This window comes from Chrysemys picta, chromosome 13 (assembly GCF_011386835.1).
Source record: "Chrysemys picta bellii isolate R12L10 chromosome 13, ASM1138683v2, whole genome shotgun sequence".
Lineage (NCBI taxonomy): Eukaryota > Metazoa > Chordata > Testudines > Emydidae > Chrysemys > Chrysemys picta.
This window is the reverse complement of record NC_088803.1, coordinates 24,419,404-24,439,347: the sequence shown is the minus strand read 5'-3', so window position 1 is coordinate 24,439,347 and position 19,944 is coordinate 24,419,404. Positions and strand designations below refer to the sequence as shown.

The window sequence follows — 19,944 nt, the reverse complement described above, 5'->3', positions numbered from 1 at the left end:
TTATCTTTGGAAAAAGTCATGGTGATTGGGGGAGGTCCCAGACATTTGGAAAAAGGAAAATATAGTGCCAATCTTTGAAGAAGGAGAATCTGGGGAACTACAGGCCAGTCAGCCTCACCTTAGTCCCTAGAAAAATCATGCAGAAGGTCCTCAGGGAATCCATATTGAAGCACTTGAAGGAGAGGAAGGTGATCATGAACAGTCAATATGGGTTCACCAAGGAAAAGTCATGCCTGACCAACCTGATTGCTTTCTATGATGAGATAACTGGCTCTGTGGATATGGGGAAAGCAGTGGACGTGACATATCTTGACTTTAGCAAAGCTTTTGACACGGTCTCCCACAGTATTCTTGTCAGCAAGTTAAAGAAGAATGGATTGGATGAATTGACTATAAGGTAGATAAAAAGCTGGCTAGATCATCGGGCTCAGAGGGAAGTGATCAATGGCTTCACTAGCTGGCAGCCGGTATCAAGCGGAGTCCCCCAGGGGTCAGTCCTGGGGCTGGTTTTGCTCAACATCTTCATGGATAATGGGATGGATTGCACACCCAGCAAATTCACGGATGACATAAACTGGGGGAGAGGTAGATACGCTGGAGGGTGGGAATAGGGTCCAGAGTGACCTAGACAAATTGGAGGTTTGGGCCAAAAGAAATCTGATGAGGTTCAACAAGGACAAGTTCAGAGTCCTGCACTTAGGACGGAAGAACCGCATGCACTCCTACAGGCTGGGGACCAACTGGCTAAGCAGCAGTTGTGCAGAAAATGACCTGGAGATTACAATGGATGAGAAGCTGCAAATGAGGTAACAAGGGCACACTGTTGACAAGAAGGCTCACAGCATATTGGGCTGCATTAGTAGGAGCATTACCAGCAGAGAGAAGTGATTATTCCCCTCTATTCGGCACTGGTGAGGCCACACTGTTGCCCTCCGCTGGACTCTTTCCAATTTTTCCACATCCTTCTTATAGTGTGGGGCCCAAAACTGGACACAGTACTTCAGATGAGGCCTCACCATTGTTGAATACAAGGGAATGATCACGTCCTGCAGAGGGCAAAGAAAATGATTAGGGGGCTGGGGCACATGACTTATGAGGAGAGGCTGAGGAAACTGGACTTATTTAGTCTGCAGAAGAGAAGAATGAGGGGGGATTTGATACCTGCTTTCAACTACCTGAGGGGGGGTTCTAAAGAGGATGGCGCTCGGCTGTTCTCAGTGGTGGCAGATGACAGAATAAGGAGCAATGGTCTCAAGTTGCAGTGGGGGAGGTCTAGGTTGGATATTAGGAAAAAACTATTTCCCTAGGAGGGTGGTGAAGCACTGGAATGGGTTACCTAGGGAGATGGTGGAATCTCCATCCTTAGAGGTTTTTAAGGCCCGGCTTGACAAAGCCCTGGCTGGGATGACTTAGTTGGGTTTGGTCCTGCTTTGAACAGGGGGTTGGATTACATGACCTCCTGAGGTTTCTTCCAACCCCAATCATCATCTTCTAAATACATGTGATGAGAAGCTGTACAGCATGGAAAATCTAGACATATATTTTCAGATTTTAAGAAGCACTTTGACAGCAGACGTTTTCCTAGAGTTGAACCGAAAGCTACTGTAGACAAGATAAAAAGTCAGAACAATGGAACGTTATATGTAACAAGACTAGGTAACATTGTAATGCTTTGGATAACAGAGATATTAAGATTATACACAGACACAAAAAGACAATACACTGAACTGTTCATTTATGGAATGCTAACATTTACTAAAACTATGGTTAAAAAAATCCATATAACCAAACTTCATAGATATTGAAGTTTACCTGGTTTTAGTAGGCATTTGCTTTGTTTACCAAAAGATTTTAGATGAGCTGCTCATTATTCAAATTTGCTATTGTGTGCAAAAGTGTGACCAACCATATCATAGATATGGTTACTGTATCTGCAGTTATGAAATAATGGACATGCAGTTATTCTGCAAATATTGGAATATATTTGTCCCTTTAAAACTGCATTCCACAAATGAACAGAAAATACCAAGCTATGAAAGACTCCATCACAGAAAACTGGCTGAACAACATACACTGTAAGTGTGTTCATCTGAATGTCAGTTTCTTTTGAGGTTTCACCTACCTGGAAGTAAGGGCACAGATAACCTTGCTCCACTGCTCCACTACAGCAGGGTGATGCCGCCAGTTGGCCACCATTTCTTTGGCAGTTTTCCAATAAGGGGGTGTTGGAAAGCACCGAGTGCAAGCTAGCAACCACACTTCAAAGAGCACACCAATCAGTTTCTCAGCCAGATTCTCAGCAATGCCACCTTATGCAGGAACAAAACAAACATTTAAAGCCATTTAAGACGCTAGATTTCTTTCAGCCATCTCCCCTAGGAAACCCTATTGATCCTAAAGGAATCTCATGGCTATCATGCTCATATCACTTTGAATTTATATAGATTTCATTTTATAAGCAATGTTTAAATACCCTTAAATCTATTCTGATCTACAACAGTACCATTTGCTTACTTTCTACAGGTGCATCCATGCTTTTAAAAAGTCCAAATGTTATAATTGATAGTGTAAAGCCTAGCCATATGGGTAATGCGAACACCTATGCAACAAGGGATTCACCTACTTAGACATGTTATCAACACAGTAACACATCACAGAGAGAGAGAGATCTGACCATGAACGTATTAGTTTACAGGTGGGTAGATACGGACGTGTCTTCACACTCTCTCTCTCTAGCTAGGGGGAAATAAAGATAATACGTAGCTGACAGACAGAACTATGGGACCACCAAGACAGAAGACCCAGTAATCGGAGTTTATAGTTGGATGGACAATCATGTGTCTTGCAGAGTATGTTCTGACAATTCATACAGGACAAAAATTGTTTAAGCAGGTTCAATTTCAGGCCATCCAACTTTAATTCAGAGTTGGAATACAAGAGATGGGTTGTTGTTCTTACATGGCCACCAGCAACTTTTGATTGTTTTTCAACAAGAAAACAAACTACATTCGGGGGCCAAAATCCCTTATATCCGTAAGCGAAGCAAATAAAAAAGGTTAAGACACAAACCTTGCACAGTGGGAGCTGCCAGAAGAGTGTCATTAATCTGTAGGAGAAACAATAATAAAACCTCCCAAGTTTCTCGAGCCATGATGGTTGACTCACGAGCCAATTTCTGGACAGCCTTCAAAACCTGCAAGCATAGTCTATTCTGACTGGACCCTGGGTCGTGCCTATAAGAGAAGAACACTATTAGAGTCTCTCTCTCTCAAAAATAAAAAAATAATAAGAATCTATAGCTTTAAGATTGACTACAGTACCTAAAATTCACTGTGTTATATGCAAAAGAACTTAAAATGGCAATATTATTGAACCAAACTTTGAGCTAAGATGCTTCACGGGAATCCAAGTCTGCCTCAGTGTAGTGAAGTATACAGTACAATAGTTCTTTCATATGACACTACACAAACATGCACTCATACAAAATGCTACACAATTACAGTTAGAGAAAGTACAGCTCCTTTGCATTATATTCCAATTGCTAAGTGAATGGCTCATCACCTAATGCCATGAGATCATGTAAAACGCATAAAGACACATATGGGGTAGGCAGAGAGGCAGAATTAAAGTGTGGTATGTATTATTTTGATTTTTAAGAGTGCTCCTAATTATTCCAGGCACATGTAACTTACAAAGCTTACCAAATAAACCAGTCCCCAATCTGCCTCACCCATTCATCCCAGGAATGACAACTTTCATCTACGCCTATCTATAGTCAGAGCATCCTTATTTAATATGTATATTACACGAAGCTTGGTCAGGATGGGGATCCTATTGTGCAATATGCTGTATAAATACGGACAGTGACATGATCCTGTTCCAAAGAGCTTATGATGTAAGAAGGGTATTTTGAAGTCACAGTTAGATTGGCAAAGATGAAGGAGCTGGCTACCACATTAAGTATTTTTTTAAATGGCATAGGGAGAGCAAAAGGGATCCGGACTTCCTCTTTGTGCAGGATATGCAGATTAGACGGACTCGATACCTCACATGTCACCAAAAAGGAGCCCACTTATCCAAGAGAATATATCCTAGACAAGACAAAGATAAACGTGAACATAATGGAGATGTCAGGACTCGCTTATGGCCAGATATCTACTTCAGAAGAGAAGTGTTGTATTGGGAAGCAGGAGAGAATGGTGCTAGCAAACTAGTTTGACTTCTTTGCCACCTCCTCCAACGCTTCCTATCCCCAACTGACCATAAGCCTACAATCTCCTAAGCTTTTTAAAAATTCTAGAAAAGTCACTAGAATAGGAAAGCAGATTAAGGAGATCCTCTGCATATAGAGAAAGCTTGTTCATGGAAGCCAGAGTTTTAATACATTAATTCTTAGGGTTATCCCATCATGAAAATAATATTGACTCTCATATACCACAGCGGAGAGAGTTTTGAGGAGATTGTCTGGATTTCTCTACCCCTTTGAAAAGTCACTTTGTGAAATACAAAGATGAGATAGGGCAAGTGACAATGACAAAAGCTTTTCCATAGCACCAGCCATTATATGTCTTCTGTCACTCCATGCTTGATGACAGGATGCCATTAACATCATAAATTTATAGCATGCAAATGTCATGCATGAATCCCACCTGATTAGGAAGGGCAAGGCAAAAGCACTCACTCCATGCTCACACATTCAGGAGATTTTTGTGATGGAGGAAAACAGTTTGAAGCAGCAACAAACTAAAGGAGTTCAGGGCTTACAGAAAAGGGAAATTTGGGCCAGATTAAGGCATTTCAGCAGAGTACCATCTATAAAAAATTCCCCATACATACTTTTAAGACAAGATCTGCCAGAGCCTGAGCATTTTGTTCATCTAATGCAGTGGTTTTCAAACTATTATACTGGTGACCCCTTTCACATAGCAAGTCTCTGAGTACGACCCCCTTATAAATTAAAAACGTTTATATATTTAACACCATTATAAATGCTGGAGGCAAAGTGGGGCTTGGGGTGGAGGCTGACAGTTCATGACCCCCCCATGTAATAACCTCACGACCCGCTGAGGGGTCCCGACCCCATTTGAGAACCCCTGATCTAATGCAACTGGAAGCCTGTGTGGTACTGGGGCATTATCTGACTGTAACAACTGCCACTGCTATTGCATTTTAGTAATTCAATGCTTCTTGAATCAAGCACGGTAGCTAAGGTTAGGGTTCATTTCATTGGGGCTAGAAGTCAGAGGCTGACATGAGAGGGAAGGATGTAGGTGACTTCTTTCTGGTTGATCAGCCAGCTACGAGCAATTCCAAGTTACCCTGCTCTCTCTCATTCATATTCATTGCTCTTGATGCTATAGGTCTCAAAAGTGAACACAGATTAACTGTTTTAGCACTATAACTATCGCAGGCATGGATTCTGTACATACTGCTGTTTTAGGGGACTAAATGTTGGTCTGAGTATTATAAAAATATTTATGAACACTTACTTTTGGGGGCATCAAGTCTTTTTTAACCTCTGTTCTCTACCTGCCATTTCAAGTCTGCTCATTTGTAACTAATTAGGTTGACTTGGGATAGCCAGCCTTCCTCATGCACTCATCTCCTAGATGGAGGATGTGCACTTGAGCTATTTTAGATATCAGCACCCTCTTATCACAACTCTGGACTACTGCGCTCCTGGCAACTAATAGCTACATCACTTCCAGGGGGTAGGGAAGGAAACTATTTCACCAGGACCAAGAAAATGTATGTATGGTGTGGATTGAATGCTGTAATACAGGTGTAGGGAATACTTTTATTCCACAAAAAGAGGCGGCAGAAGTATTCTCCTGAATTCTACCCCCACCAGCACTCCCCATAGTATCTGAGCCTCTCCCACTTAAAACTCAAGATTATATTTTTTTTTCTAAGTTTCTTCCTTCCTTCCCAGCGTGCAGAATGAACACCTCATGGGTGGTGTATATACACACACAGCTTACTGGGGGGAAAGCCAATCCAAGAGCTCAGCTGTGCATTTAGCTTTGACTGTAGCAGACCCTGTGATCATTTTTAGCTCTCATGAGAGACAGTTCTGAGTCAGCTCCTGGGAAAGGTGTATTTCACCTTCGATTTGGACTCATTTTTGTTTGGAGGAGGGAGGGGGGGAGAAAAAGGGGCTTGAAAATAAAGGTATAGCTGCCAACAATTCTTGGTAAGTGCTGCCCCACTGCAGTGGGGCAACAGGAAGCAACAGGAGCTTGGAAGTGGTCTCCCTCGCCCACTGACTGTGTGCTGCTTCTCTCCCTCCCAGCAGCTACCAGCTCCAGTTTTGCAGCAATCGGTCAGCTATTCTGGGGGGGTGGGAGGGGCAGGAGAGAGAAAACAAGACAAACCGGATACCAAATGGAAACAGCCAAGAGGACTGCTGAGCTGCCAAAAGCAGCCTGGAGGAGACAAAGCTCAGGCCCTGGAACATAGGGGAAGAAACTATGGGGAGCGTAGCAGGAGGCGTATGGGGTAGAATGGGCACATCATCTCTCACAGAGCCATCCAGCAGTCTCTCCGGCCTACTTTATTTCTATCCGACAAACGTTAAGTAAAATTCCGCTGAAGTCTGACAATGTGGACCTTAATTCTGTAGCCAGGTACCTAGAGCTGTAGCCGCTGTGGAAATTGTGGAATTGCTTTGGAAGCTTCTCATATTATAACTGATGTTTTTATTGAACTAAATATGAAAATGCAATCCGCAGAGTCTCACTTATCTGGATATAAATTTAGTTGATTTTATGCAGGCTCCCTATTTTCCGGTTTTCATTGTGCCACAGAATTTTAGGTTGATAATGCATAGAACTTTCAGAGCGGTCAGGGGAAGCTGCAAGTTTTGGCAGCCAGGTAGGAAACAGTTGGGGCTTTTGGCACCTAGAGAGGCCCAGGAGACCGTTGGGATAAGCACATTGGCTGGGTGTTCCTGTTAATGTGATTTAGGTCATCACTGGACAGATGAGTCACTACTGACATGAAGAGAGAATTTCACCCCTCTTAGATTATCATCCTAGGCTCTTTACAGACTCATGTAGACAACATTTTAAGGATGCACTTGGTTCATGCTTTCAAAGTCTTCATCACAGCTTCAAAGGGAGCTAGGGCTCCTAGAATACTTTTTTTTTTAAAATTGATAAAACAGAAGCCTAATTTTAATGTTATTTTTCTTAGCCCTCACCTTTTCCCTTACCCATCTCAGAAGTAAGTATCTGAAAATTAACTAGAATTTAAGTCTGTAGTAAGTTTAATACCCTTAGAAGGATGGTCCAGTGGTTAGAGTATTAGCCTAATAATTGGGAGACTTTGGTTCAAGTCCCTGCTCCACCAAAAAACCTTCAAGACACATTGACTTTCTGTGCCTTAGTTCCCCACCCATAAAATGGAGATAGCAGCACCTCCCTACCTCAGAGAGTACTGTGAGGGTAAACATATTAAAGATTGTTAAGGACTCACTGCTGTAATGGGGGCCAGTAGGACTGCCTACATACAACTGAGACTCCTGAATATTTCCTTCGTACCCTCCACAAGTCTTATTTAATCCTTAAAGAGAACAACCATATCTAGATACTGCTGCTTCTGTGGCCTGAAAGACCAGCTTGTGAAATCTCACCCACAACAGGCACTGACTTAACAGAAATTATGCCATCACAGAGCACCTACTCTACAGCTGCAGGGATCAGAGTCATTACAAAAATATAATAAAATAACTAAATGCCTTTGAGAGTTTCCCTTAGTCAGTGCTTGAGAATGCAGATAGGAGGATGAGGTTGGGGATTTCTCTGCCATGGTTTTTTGCTTGTTTAAATAGTCTGATCATTTTATGCTTACTTTTGACCTTACTTTAATATAAACTAAAATGTCACTTCTACCTGTAGTCTGAGACCAAGTCAAAACGAAGATTATTAAATATTCAGGTATTAGAATGTGAAGCAAGTTACTGAATGTCCTTTTGCTTTGCACTTTAGAGCTAATCGTACAGATTAGCATTAGGTCTAGTCCTATGCTATAGCAAGAGTAGGTTGTGGTCAGCATTTACGTGTGGCCACGACATGTGTTTTGAACCGACTCTAAAGGCATGCAATACAAGCACAGTACATCCATCTAAACTAATATATCCTGCAAGGCAAATGGCTTAGTTACTAAAAACTTTATTAAACAGGCATGAGAACTGGATGTGTTAAGCTTGGTGATAGATAAATGTAATTTTAGAGTCAGCCACTGACAGACGATACACTCCTCTTCTTCCTCATTTAATACCTGTGCGAAGTGCTTAAACAGATCATTGATTTGTATGTTATCATAATAGGCAAATCATTCTTAATCACTAGATCAGAGTGTAAATTCAAACTATTGAAAACACATGAATGGTGGTTGTTGTAGACTGCAAAAACTGCTATCCATGTAGTCAACGGCAGCTTCAAGGATATAGATCTGATCTTCCTGAAGCTTTGCCTCAACAACCAGAAGTTTTTAACCTCTTCAAATTTACCCTCCCTGTGGGCACAAAGAGTAGGATAGCCTTTATCAGTTTCATCAGGCACAGCACTTCCTAAAACATATTTTTATGCCCTGTGTTACATCATCAGCTGTCCCAGATTCCACATCTACTTTGACAAAGTAAAAAGTTTTCTAGCCTGCATAAACCTGATGTCAACTGACACCTGCTCAGCTTTTGACATATCAGTGCCAACAAAGTAATATGTCTAACTCTCAACGTGCACCTGAGACTGCTTTAAGATTTTGCCAATAGTTCTCTTAAATCATAGTTTGATGCAAAATTGACTTCATTTTTTGTTTCATTTGCAAAATATTTCATAATTTTTAAAACTGAAATCCATATTCAGTGAGTGTGGAAGAGGTGATGGAACAAGGTGGCAAGTTTTTGGAAGTCCACATATTGCATTTTATGGTGCAGTTTAGTAAGAAGAGTTTTTTGTGGACAACATTGATAGTTTCTGCTTCCATGGATTTCACGTGAGCAGCAGAGCCATCATGTATCTGTAGAGAATCAGTTCTAAAATTCTTGCATCCACTCATAAAAAGGGGATCTCGCTTATCAAAAAGCTTCCTATGCTGTCTGCAAATAAAAGTTATGTCATCTTTATGACATGAAACCTACTGATATTTACAGGGCTTTGGAGTGGAGCCTGGAGCTGGAGAGCGGAGCAGCAGGTTTTTGCCAGGAGCTGGAGCGGAGCCAGAGCACAGCTCCAAAGCCCTGGATATTTAATCATCATGAATTCTGGAATGCATATTCATAGATATTAAGGGATGTCTATGATCACCCATCCTGACCTTCCTCATAACCCAGGCCAACAAATCTCCCTCGGTGTTTCCTGCATCAAGCCCACAAATTTCTTTTAGAGCTAGAGCATCTCTTTCAGGAAGCTATTTAGTTTTAAATTTAAAGACTGCAAAGGGATGGAGAGTCCTCCACATCCCTAGGTAAGTTGTTCCAGCGATTATTACCCCCTATTTAACTTCTGCACTTGATTTCTAATCTGAATTTTTCTAGTTTCTCTAGTTTCAACATCAGATCTCATTATGCCTTTTTCTGCTAAAATGAAATCTATCAGATACTTCTTTCCTACATAGGTAGTTGTAGATCATAATTATGTCAATTCTTAACTTTGTCTTGGATAAACTAAATAGATTGTTTCCTAAGTTTTTCTGCTAAAAGGCATATTTTACAGATCTCAAATCATTCTTGTAGCTCTTTTCTGAACTCTTTTCATTAACATCCTTTAAGTGTTGACATCAGAACTGGACACAATATTCCAATAACTGTCTAATACCATATACAGATGCACCTTCTGTCTCCTAGTTCACAAGATAAATAAACAGGAGCATATTAAACTATCTGCTTCCATAGAACCTGACCAGACCACTGTATCCGGAAGGTCATGCTCCTATAAGTCAGCAAATAAGCAAAAACTTACTATTACAATGATTTTATGTTATGTTCTACATGGAACAGCTTCATGGGATTATGCAACTATCCTACCAGCAGCAAACCTGGCAAAGGCACAGCCCTTGTTGCAAGAGAACTGGCCATCGTTGGCAAGTCAGATTTCACTAATTGTCACAAAGAGCAACTTGCAGAGATCAGTGGAGGGTACACATTCTTCTAGCAAGACTGTCCATCCACAGAGCCATGACAGTCACATGTTGGCTTTGCCATTAGCATGTGCATTGCTGCCAAGCTCAAAAGTCTATCTAAAGGCATAAGTGATCATCTCATGACTCTACAGTTGCCACTGAAACAAGCGGTATGCTACCACCATCAGAGCATACACTCCCATCATGACAAATGCAGACAGAGAAAGAAAAGTTCCACAGTGACAGACAAAAACCTCATAGTGTTTACACTGGCATCCAATAAACTGATCATCAAAAAGGGGTCTTCAGTGCGAAGGTGGAAGTAATGCAGTCAACTGGCAGAATACCATAGGACAGCATGGGACTGGGAAAGAATAGCAATGAAACTCTGCTATTCAGTGAATGTGTCAAGCAGCAGCTAGTGATCATGAAAGCCTTTTTCCACCTACCAGACCAAAAAGAAATCCTCATGGACACACCCAGGATTCAAACAATGGCATCTTATTGACTATACTATCATCTGGCAGCAAGATCTACAGGACGCATGAATAACTGCAGCCTTGCACAGGATAGACCATCGCAGGATATGCTCCAAAATTTTATTTGTTAATATGGCAAGCACACCGCAAGTCATCATTTAAATCAGTGGTGGGCAACCTACAGGCCGTCAGGGTAATCTGCTGGCGGGCCACGAGACAGTGTTTACATTGGCCGTCCGCAGCTCCCAGTGGCCACAGTTTGCCATTTCTGGCCAATGGGAGCTGCGGAAAGGTCAATGTAAACACTGTCTTGCGGCCACTGACCAGACGCAGGTTGCCCACCACCGATTTAAACCGATCAGATAGCTCAACATATAGCAATTACAAGATGAAGCTACATAAGCGCAGCTCTGCAACAAACATCAGAGAAGCTCTGCCTGACCTTGCTGGCTTGACTTCTAGTGCTAATGTAAACAGTGAATGGGCAGCTCTTCACAATACTATACATTAAGCAGCTTTTGCCATCTTGGGTACAGCAAAATGACATCACCAAGCCTGGTATGATGAGAATGACTCAGAAATCCAACCGCTACTAATTCATCCTCCGCTCACCTGCCAGTTCTTCCCCCCTGGTTATTTTTAGTAAAGTCAGACAGGCCACAGCTTCTGTGAATTTTTGTTTATTGCCCACAACTGTTCATGACTTTTACTAAGAATAACCATGACAAAGTCTTAGCCTTAGTCACAAGACCAAAGACTTCTATGCTGCTTTGAAAGATGTATATGGTTCTACACACACCACTACAGTGCCTTTAAAGAGTGCAGACAGCCTATCGCTGATCACCAACAAAGGAGACATCCTATCAGGGATGCCAACAGCATTTCAGTGATCTTCTGAACCAGAGATCGGCAACCTTTGGCACAGGGCCTGCCAGGGTAAGCACCCTAGCGGGACGGGACGGTTTGTTTACCTGCCGCGTCCGCAGGTTTGGCTGATCGCAGCTCCAACTGGCCGCAGTTTGACACTCTAGGCCAATGTGGCCGTGGCTTCCCGCAGCCCCCTTTGGCCTGGAGTGGCGGACTGTGGCCAGTGGGAGCTGCGATTACTTGCTGCGTCCGCAGGTTTGGCCAAACAAACCTGGCGGGCTGCATGCCAAAAGTTTCAGATCCCTGTTCTGAACACACCAGCCAACGCTGTAGACGAGACACAAATAAGAGCAGTGGATCTGCCAACATGGACACAGCCCGATCCCTTGATGGAGTCGGCACTGCAGTCAGTGCCATGAGGAACTGCAGGGATCTGATGGTATTCCTGCAGAAATAGTCAAGCACTGAGGAGAGACCTTACTGAGACAACTACATGGAGATTCAATATACAGAGTACTGAAAGACTTCAACGATGCCACCATTGTCACCACATACAAGAGGAAAGGTGAAAGTCCAACTGTGGCAACTATCACAGTATCTCATTACTTACGAGCACTGGAACGATTCTGGACAGAGTACTCTGTCTGCTATGCAACATCGCTAATGGTGTGCTATCAGACTCACAATGCTGTTTCAGGACAATGCAAGGAACAGCAGACATGATATTTGTAGCTAGTCAGATGCAGGAGCAATGCAGAGAACAGCAAGAGAACCTTTACACCTGTCTTCATTAACTTGGCTAAAGCATTTGACACTGACAGCAGATCTGGACTTTGGCAACTATTACATAAGTTTGGTTATCCAGAAAAATTCACCAACATTCTGAGGCTACGGCATAACGAAATGCTCAGACGAGTCTGTGCACATCCGTTCAGTATGAACATTAGTGATAGGAAATGGGTAAGTTGGGCTGCATAATTAATCCAATCCTGTTCAAAGTCTTCTATGCAGCAACACTAAGTGATGCTACAAGAGACCTGAATGCTGGTATCAGGATAAAGCAGCAGAGGGTCCTGGGGCACCTTTAAGACTAACAGACGTATTGGAGCATAAGCTTTTGTGGGTGAATGCCCACTTCAGACGCCTGGCATTCACCCACAAAAGCTTATGCTCCAATACGTCTGTTAGTCTATAAGGTGCCACAAGACCCTCTGCTGCTTTTTACAGATTCAGACTAACACAGCTACCCCTCTGATACTTGGTATCAGGATAGGTTTCCTATCCTCTGGAAAAATTATTCAACCTAAACATGCTGCAACCCTCCACCAAGATCTGAGGCAGCTGTTGATGAGCTGCTGTATGTGAATGACTGCACTCTAGAGAGACCTACTCAAGAAGATATACAATTTATTACAGACAAAATTGTAGAGTCTACAAAAACAGAGGCTTTTTTTTTTTTTTTAATAATAAAGAAGTCATGTATCAACCTCCACCAGGAAACCCTACAAGAAACCAGAAGTCACCATCAGCAACACACAGCTGAATGCTGTTACAGACTTCTGCTATCTTGGCAGCATATTGGTGAATGATGCTACTCTAGACAAGGAGCTGACAAGTTGCATTAACAAAACCAGTTCCTCATTGGCAGACTATCAGGCAGAATCTGGCAGCAATACTGTATTAAGCTTCAAACAAAGCTAAGAGATTAAAGCAGATGTGCTGTCCAATTTGTTTTATAAGTGTGAGCCCTGCATCACATCAAGCTTCTAGATCAGGGGTGGGAAAACTACAGCCCGCAGGCCAGATCTGGGCCTTCAGGGCTCTGGATCCGGCCCGCGGGATTGCCCCCCGTGGTGCCGTGGGCCCTGCGCGCCCCTCTCAGAAGCAGCCAGCACCACATCCCTGCGGCCCCTGGGCAGGGAGGGGGGCAGAGCGCTCCGTGCGTTGCCCTTGCCTCCAGGCACTGCCCCCCATCTCCAGCTCCCATTGGCCGGAGCCAATGAGAGCTTCGGGGGAGGTACCTGGAGGTGCAGCAAGGGCAGCACATGCGGAGCCCTCCGCCCCACCTCCCGCAGGGGCTGCAGCGCTTCCTGGAGTGGCATGGGGCTGGGGACAGGGCAGGCATACAGGGAGCCTGCCCAGGCCCCGGTGTGCGCCGCTGCCACCTCAGAGCTGCTTTAGGTAAGAGGCGCTGGGCCAGAGCCCCTCCTGCACCCCACCCCCCCAACTCCCTGCCCTAAGCCCCTGCCTGCACCTTGCACCCCAACTCCCTGCCCTGAGCCCCCTCCTACACCCTACACCCCTCCTGCACTCCAACCAACTGCCCTGAGCTCCCTATTGCACCCCTGTCCACCCCCAATCCCCTGCCGAGCCCCCTCCTGCACTCCACACCCCTACTGCACCCAAGCCCCTACACTGAGCCCCCTCATATACCCTGCACTCCTCCTCTGCCCCAATCCCTTGCCCTGAGCCCCCTCCTGCACACTGCACCCCCTCCCACACCTGCACTTCCTCCCACACCCCAACCCCCTGCCCTGCATACAATTTCCCCACCCAGATGTTGCCCTCGGCCCAAAATGTTTGCCCACCCCATTCTAGATAAATTCCATTTATGACAACTGCATACCATACTCTGCATCAAACAGCAGAATAAAGTTCTGGAATGCAGCCACTCCACAGGGATTGAAGCCATGCTCATTGCATCACAGTTACACTCCATTGGTCATGTGTTCAGGATGAATGACACCAGAATGCCAAAGCAGCTGCTGTACAGCAAACTGGAAGTAGGTAACCACACACAAGATGGCCAGAAGAAATGCTTCATAGACACACTGAAGCATAACTTGAAGCAGTGCATCATTGACGTCAACAGCTGAGAGTCATCAGTAACAGATAGATCACCTGACAAGCAGTAGTCAGCAATAGGGTATTCAGAGACTAATCACAGTATGGCTCTTGAAGTACAGAGGCGGAGGTGTAAACAGCAGCAGCTTCAGCAGACAGACTGTAATCCCTTCCTCGATATTGAGCTACATATGCATTCAACATAGAAAGGACAAAGCGTATTACCACTGTCCATCACCGAAGATAATGCTGACAACCACCACCTACCCAAGAATCGTGTTTGCCCTCTTAGCTACAGAGCTACACTGGGAGCTCACATTCCCTTGGTTATCTACCAAGATCCTAAATCCTTTTCAATGGAATTGCATTCCAGGATACAGACACCCACCTTGTAGGACCTACATTTTGTTCCTATGTATAATGATCTTACATTTGGATGCAATACACAAGTTTCTCATTTCTTAATCTGCTCAGTCTCAGGTGCTTTGCACTTATTTGGCAGTCTTCAGTATCATCCTCTGTTGATTCAAGCTGATAAGTGCTTTTTGGTTTTCTGTTTTTGAAACCACACCCCAAAAGCCCAGCAGGGTGATCTGATGTTGTCCAACAACATTTTTCAATGTTTTCCCCCCCAAATCACGCAACTATCCATGGACATAGTTCTTGTAAGAAATGTTTAGTGTGTAAGTCAAGGACTGATTTGCAAATTAAGTTGTCTAACCATGGTAGCAAAAGCAGCTGCCTAGTTTGCAATTCAAAGCTGCAACAAATTAGAGTGGCCACCCACCTCCTAACTTAAGAGCCAGTTGTGTTTTGCAGCAGAGACAAGTAATAAATCATAGTTTCATTTGCTAGCCAAACCAGAGTAGGATTTGTAGTAAAATAAAACTGCTGGCTTTTCTGGCAAAAGAACTACATGACTATAGCAGAGAAGCCCAGACCCAGTCTCTTCCCTCCTCAGTTGCTACAGATCTGCGCCTCACCTTGGTACGAAGAGATTTTGTAGATGTTTGAGAATGCTCTGAACATAAAGATTTGGTTCCTTAATAACAGGTAAAGGAATGGAGTCTTTAGGTAATACAAGAGCCATAATCCAGTCAGTATATACATCAACACAATACTTCACAGTATCGCCCTCCAATGGGAGGGTCAGTCCATAACAAACCACCTCCATGGTCCATTTTACCTAAACAAAGAAAGGGAAGGTTGTTAAAATACTGTATGTACCAAACATAAGAGCATGTCTACATGTTCCTAAACAAGCCCAATGGTGCCAATAGCACCCCTTTTTAGCAATAATATATGAACATATGCATCCCTTCAAGTAGTATTTCAGGCTGTGTGTGTTTATAACATATATAAAGGGACAGTTTCCCTTAAGGGACAGGCTGGAGCTTGCAGCTTGGGGATAATCAAGGAGGCCCTGCTACACCCTCATGTCAAGCTATATAGTAATGGGAAGGGCAGGGAGCAGAAGCCAGGCAGACTTGCAATCACTCCTGTCCTGCAATTTTACTAAAAAGGTGACATGGTATTCAGTTAGTGTGTGTTGGCTTCTCCTTGCCTCGGGCTATAAAAGCAAACCCAGGACTCCCCAATTATAGGAATTAAGGCGGGACACACCCACACCACCACAAGGGGTTTGTGGGGATGGCCCACAACTTTAAAGAAACTTTTTAAACAAACCCCAATTTACAGATTGTAAATCATGCTACCTACCAGACTTAACACGGAAACAAAAGCAACACACAGGCAAAGCGGTTTTATCCAGCATGTTGGGGGAAATGGGGGGTGCCAGTAAGTGAAAAATGCCGGTTAACTAAGAGGGAGGGAGTTTGGGTGCAGGAGGGAGCTTGGGGCAGTGGGTTGGGACATGGGAGTGCACGGTGCCAGATCTGAAAAGGGGGAGGGAGTTGTGGCTGCCACTTACCTCGGGCAGCTCCCTGCAATCGGCGACTTGTCCTCACTGCTCCTAGGTGGAGGCATGGCAGGCGGCTCTGTGCGCTGCCTCACCTGCGGGCACCACCCCCGCAGCTACCATCGGCCACGGTTCCCAGCCAATGAGAGCTGCAGAGCTAGTGCTCGGGGTGAGGCAGGGGCAGCATGTGGAGCTGCCTGCTGCACCTCCACCTAGGAGCAGCCTGGATATGTGGCCACTTGTAGGGAGCTGCCTGTGGTGAGCACCGCCCAGATTCCCACTCCTGCACCACAACCCCCTGCCCAAGTCCCCTCCCACACTCAAACTCCCTCCCAGAGCCTGCGCTCCACACCCCCTCCTGCAACCCCCTGCCAGCCCTGCTCCAACCAGACTATAAACTGGAATTTCAATTAAGATCAGAAATGCTGGTTTATAGAATTGTCTGGTTGGGGAAGTGCCAGATAAAACAGCTTTTACTGTACTAGCTTACAATGCTATTCAGCTTGTTTTCCAACTAAAGTTTGCACTTTATAACAATACATAATTTGCTACTGTTACTAGTTCTGCCTTCTGCTGCTGTTTGTTATTAGTATGACACATTGACATGACATCACAGCCTCATGAAGTTTATTTCATTCTTAATAAGATAATCAAGACTTTAAGCACTTTCAGTTTGCATTAAACTGTCAGTTTAGCCTACCTGCAATTTGACAACAGCCCTTCATACTTTTTAACACAGTGCAAGACTGAACAACAGACAGGTTAATATATTGTTAGGAAGATTAAATACCCATAATACTGAGAAAGAAGTATATGTATACTGTAGTAGGTAAAGACAGTGCACATATTGGTTATATGACGGAGAACGGACATTCAATATTTGTCTATTGTGCCATAAGTTCTGAGAAGTTGGCCCAAACTGAAAACAAGGAATTTAGCAATTAATAAAATTTTAATAGCTGGAGAACCTTACTTGTCTGGAGAGCTATGTATTTCATAGAAAACATAATTCACTGGTGAGGAAAGTAATGGAATTTACTTATGCTATGAATTAGCTGTTGGGAAAAGCCTACTATAGATCACAAGTTTAGGACTTGAAATGTACTTCAGAAAGCTTGGATTATTTAAAAAATTTGAAGTTCACTGCAGAAAGCTACATAGATCAGCTACATGGCAGTTAACATGTGAACAGAACCAGAACCCCTGTAGAGAAACACTTACTTCTTTATCTGTTTTTAGTAAACTCTCGCTCCCAGCTGCCGACGGTGTATTTAAGGCTTGCCCAAGAGGACGCACCACTGCATTTGCCACCTCTCTCCCCACGTTATCAGGATAGCTGTGAAGTACACTCGTGTGACCCTGATCATTTTGGACAACAAGATGCAGGGACCTCCACTCTGAGTACATAGTGCCTCTATGCTACACACCAAGCAATACCTGGAAGAAGAGAAAGAAGCAATTATTATATATGCTTATGGTACACATTAATAGAACTCTGGCTAGACGACATAGAACATTACACATTTAAAAATGCATATGAATGCTTCACCCCCATGGAGAACTGGAAAGAAAAGAAAGGGGAAAAAAAAATAACCGCAGCCATTCAACTCCAAGAGGTCTCTAATACAGCCCAGTAAACCAGTATATTCACTATATGGAATTTGTTCATAAATTATTTCATTACAGGTAGAAATTAGAAATCAGACATCAATCTTAAGACCTCTCCTGCATTATATCGATGGTCCAGTCACTTGAAATGACCCCTGCTCTTTCCCAGCAATTATGGAACAGACACTGCTCTTACTCGAACACCTCTTTTCACTTGAATGGAGGTCAATTTCAGAAGTACTCTGAATTCAAGCGCAGGCCCCAATGTACATGCCTACGTATTAGTTCCTGGCAACACCCATGATGCCAAGGAAAGGACACATGACAGATGTCAAGGAAATGGTGGGCTATTAAAATGTTAATAAGATCTGTAGAGATGATCTTGTGGGAAGGCAAGTTAAATCCTGCCCCTTTACAGGAAAAGGATCCGGGGCTACTGGGAAAGAGTTGGCTAAGAAAATGAGTGAATTGTAGTGTGCACTCTCCAACTAATGTTCCACTTGAATAAGCCCCCTTTTGTTGCAAATTAATCAAAAGTGAACCTCCAGAAAAAAAGCTTTAAAACCTCATTCAGTTCTCATTTCACTAACCCACAAACCCAATGACACTCAAAAGGAAAAAGTCAATTTCCACTGCTCTACAAGATCTGTTGTGATGTCTCATATCACGACTTCACTACATGCACATACATATTAAGTACAGTATATTAATAAAGTATACCAAACAGCAGTATTTCACATATACCAGTCACTTAGACTGTATACTCTTGGGGGTAGAGACTGTCTTTTCCAAGGAGGAGGGAGGAAGGTACACACATGTACTATGCCTAGCACAATGGGGCCAATAAGTGCTACTGCAATACAAGTAATCAAAACCAATAGTCTAGTCGTAAATAAACATACAACATTCAGTGGTCTTGATTTTATTCTCTGTTCTCTCAGAGCTTGTCTATACATGGACATTTACTAGCTTAACTCCTTGTGTGAACACACTTACTCTGGAATAAGAGTCCATGCAGTTAGCTATACCGGTATAACTAGAATAGTATGTTCTTAATTTATTGGCATAATTATAACTGTCAGACTGGATTAGACCAATCGTCCATTTAGCCCAGTATCCTGTCTTCTGACAGTGGCCAATGACAGCTGCTTCAGAAGGAATGAGTAGCACAGGTAATCATCAAGTTATCCATCCCATCATCCACTCCCAGCTTCAGGCAGAGGCTTAGGAGGACACAGAGCATGGGATTGCATCCCTGCCAACCTTGACTAATAACTACTGATGGACCAATCCTACAAGAACTTGCATCTAGTTTTTTTTAACCCTGTTATAGTTTTGGCCTTCACAACATCCCCTGGCAAAGAGTTCCACACATGGACAGTACACTGTGCGAAACAGTACTTCCTTTTGTTGGTTTTAAACCCTATGCCTATTCATTTCATTGCTCGACCCTGGTTCTTGTGTTATGTGAAGGAGTAAAACAACGTTTCCTTATTCACCTTCTACACACCAATCAAGATTTTATAGACCTCTATCATATTCCCCCCTTAATCAGCTCTTTTCCAAGCTGAAAAGTCCCAGTCTTTTTACCTCTACTCATACAAAAGCTGTTCCACATACCCCTAATCATTTTTGTTGCCGTTCTCTGAACCTTTCCAATATATCTTTGAGATCTGCATGCAGTATTCAAGATGCATTTAATATAGTTGCATGCTGATATTTTCTGTCTTACTCCCTATCCCTTTCCTAATGGTTCCTAACACTGTTAGCTTTGACTGCCGCTGCACATTGAGCATGTTTTCAAAGAACTATCCACAACAACTCCGAGATCTTTCTTGAGCGGTAACAGCTAATGTATAGTTGGGATTTTGTTTTCCAACGTGCATTACTTTGCAGTTATCACCAATGAATTTCAGCTGCCATTTTGTTGCCCAGTCACCCAGTTTTGTGAGATCCCTTTGTAACTCTTCACAGTGTGCTTTGGATTTAACTATTTGAGCAATTTTGTATCATCTGCAAATTTTGCCACCTCACTGTTCACCCCTTTTTCCAGATCATTTATGAATATGTTGAACATCACTGCTCCCAGTACACACCCCTGCGGAA

The 19,944-nt window shown here is 43.4% G+C and overlaps 1 protein-coding gene across 10 annotated transcripts in view; it reads right to left on the bottom strand.

Moving 5' to 3' along the window:
• The window catches only part of RALGAPB (Ral GTPase activating protein non-catalytic subunit beta), a 136,233-nt gene that overhangs the window by 106,566 nt on the left and 9,723 nt on the right, over positions 1–19,944 (bottom strand). For 9 of the 10 annotated variants that reach the window (XR_010592446.1, XR_006175551.2, XM_005295442.5 and 6 more), the window contains exons 2-5: positions 17,452–17,667; positions 15,296–15,498; positions 3,070–3,233; positions 2,123–2,309 (exon numbers count right to left, since the gene is read on the bottom strand). Coding sequence is in view for 6 of the 10 variants with exons in the window: in XM_005295442.5 (XP_005295499.2) it covers positions 2,123–2,309; positions 3,070–3,233; positions 15,296–15,498; positions 17,452–17,637 (740 nt within the window). In the remaining 4 variants the exon portion in view is untranslated. Of the gene's footprint in view, positions 1–2,122; positions 2,310–3,069; positions 3,234–15,295; positions 15,499–17,451; positions 17,668–19,944 lie in introns of those variants that run through there. The other variant, XM_042854952.2, reaches the window with a different exon arrangement.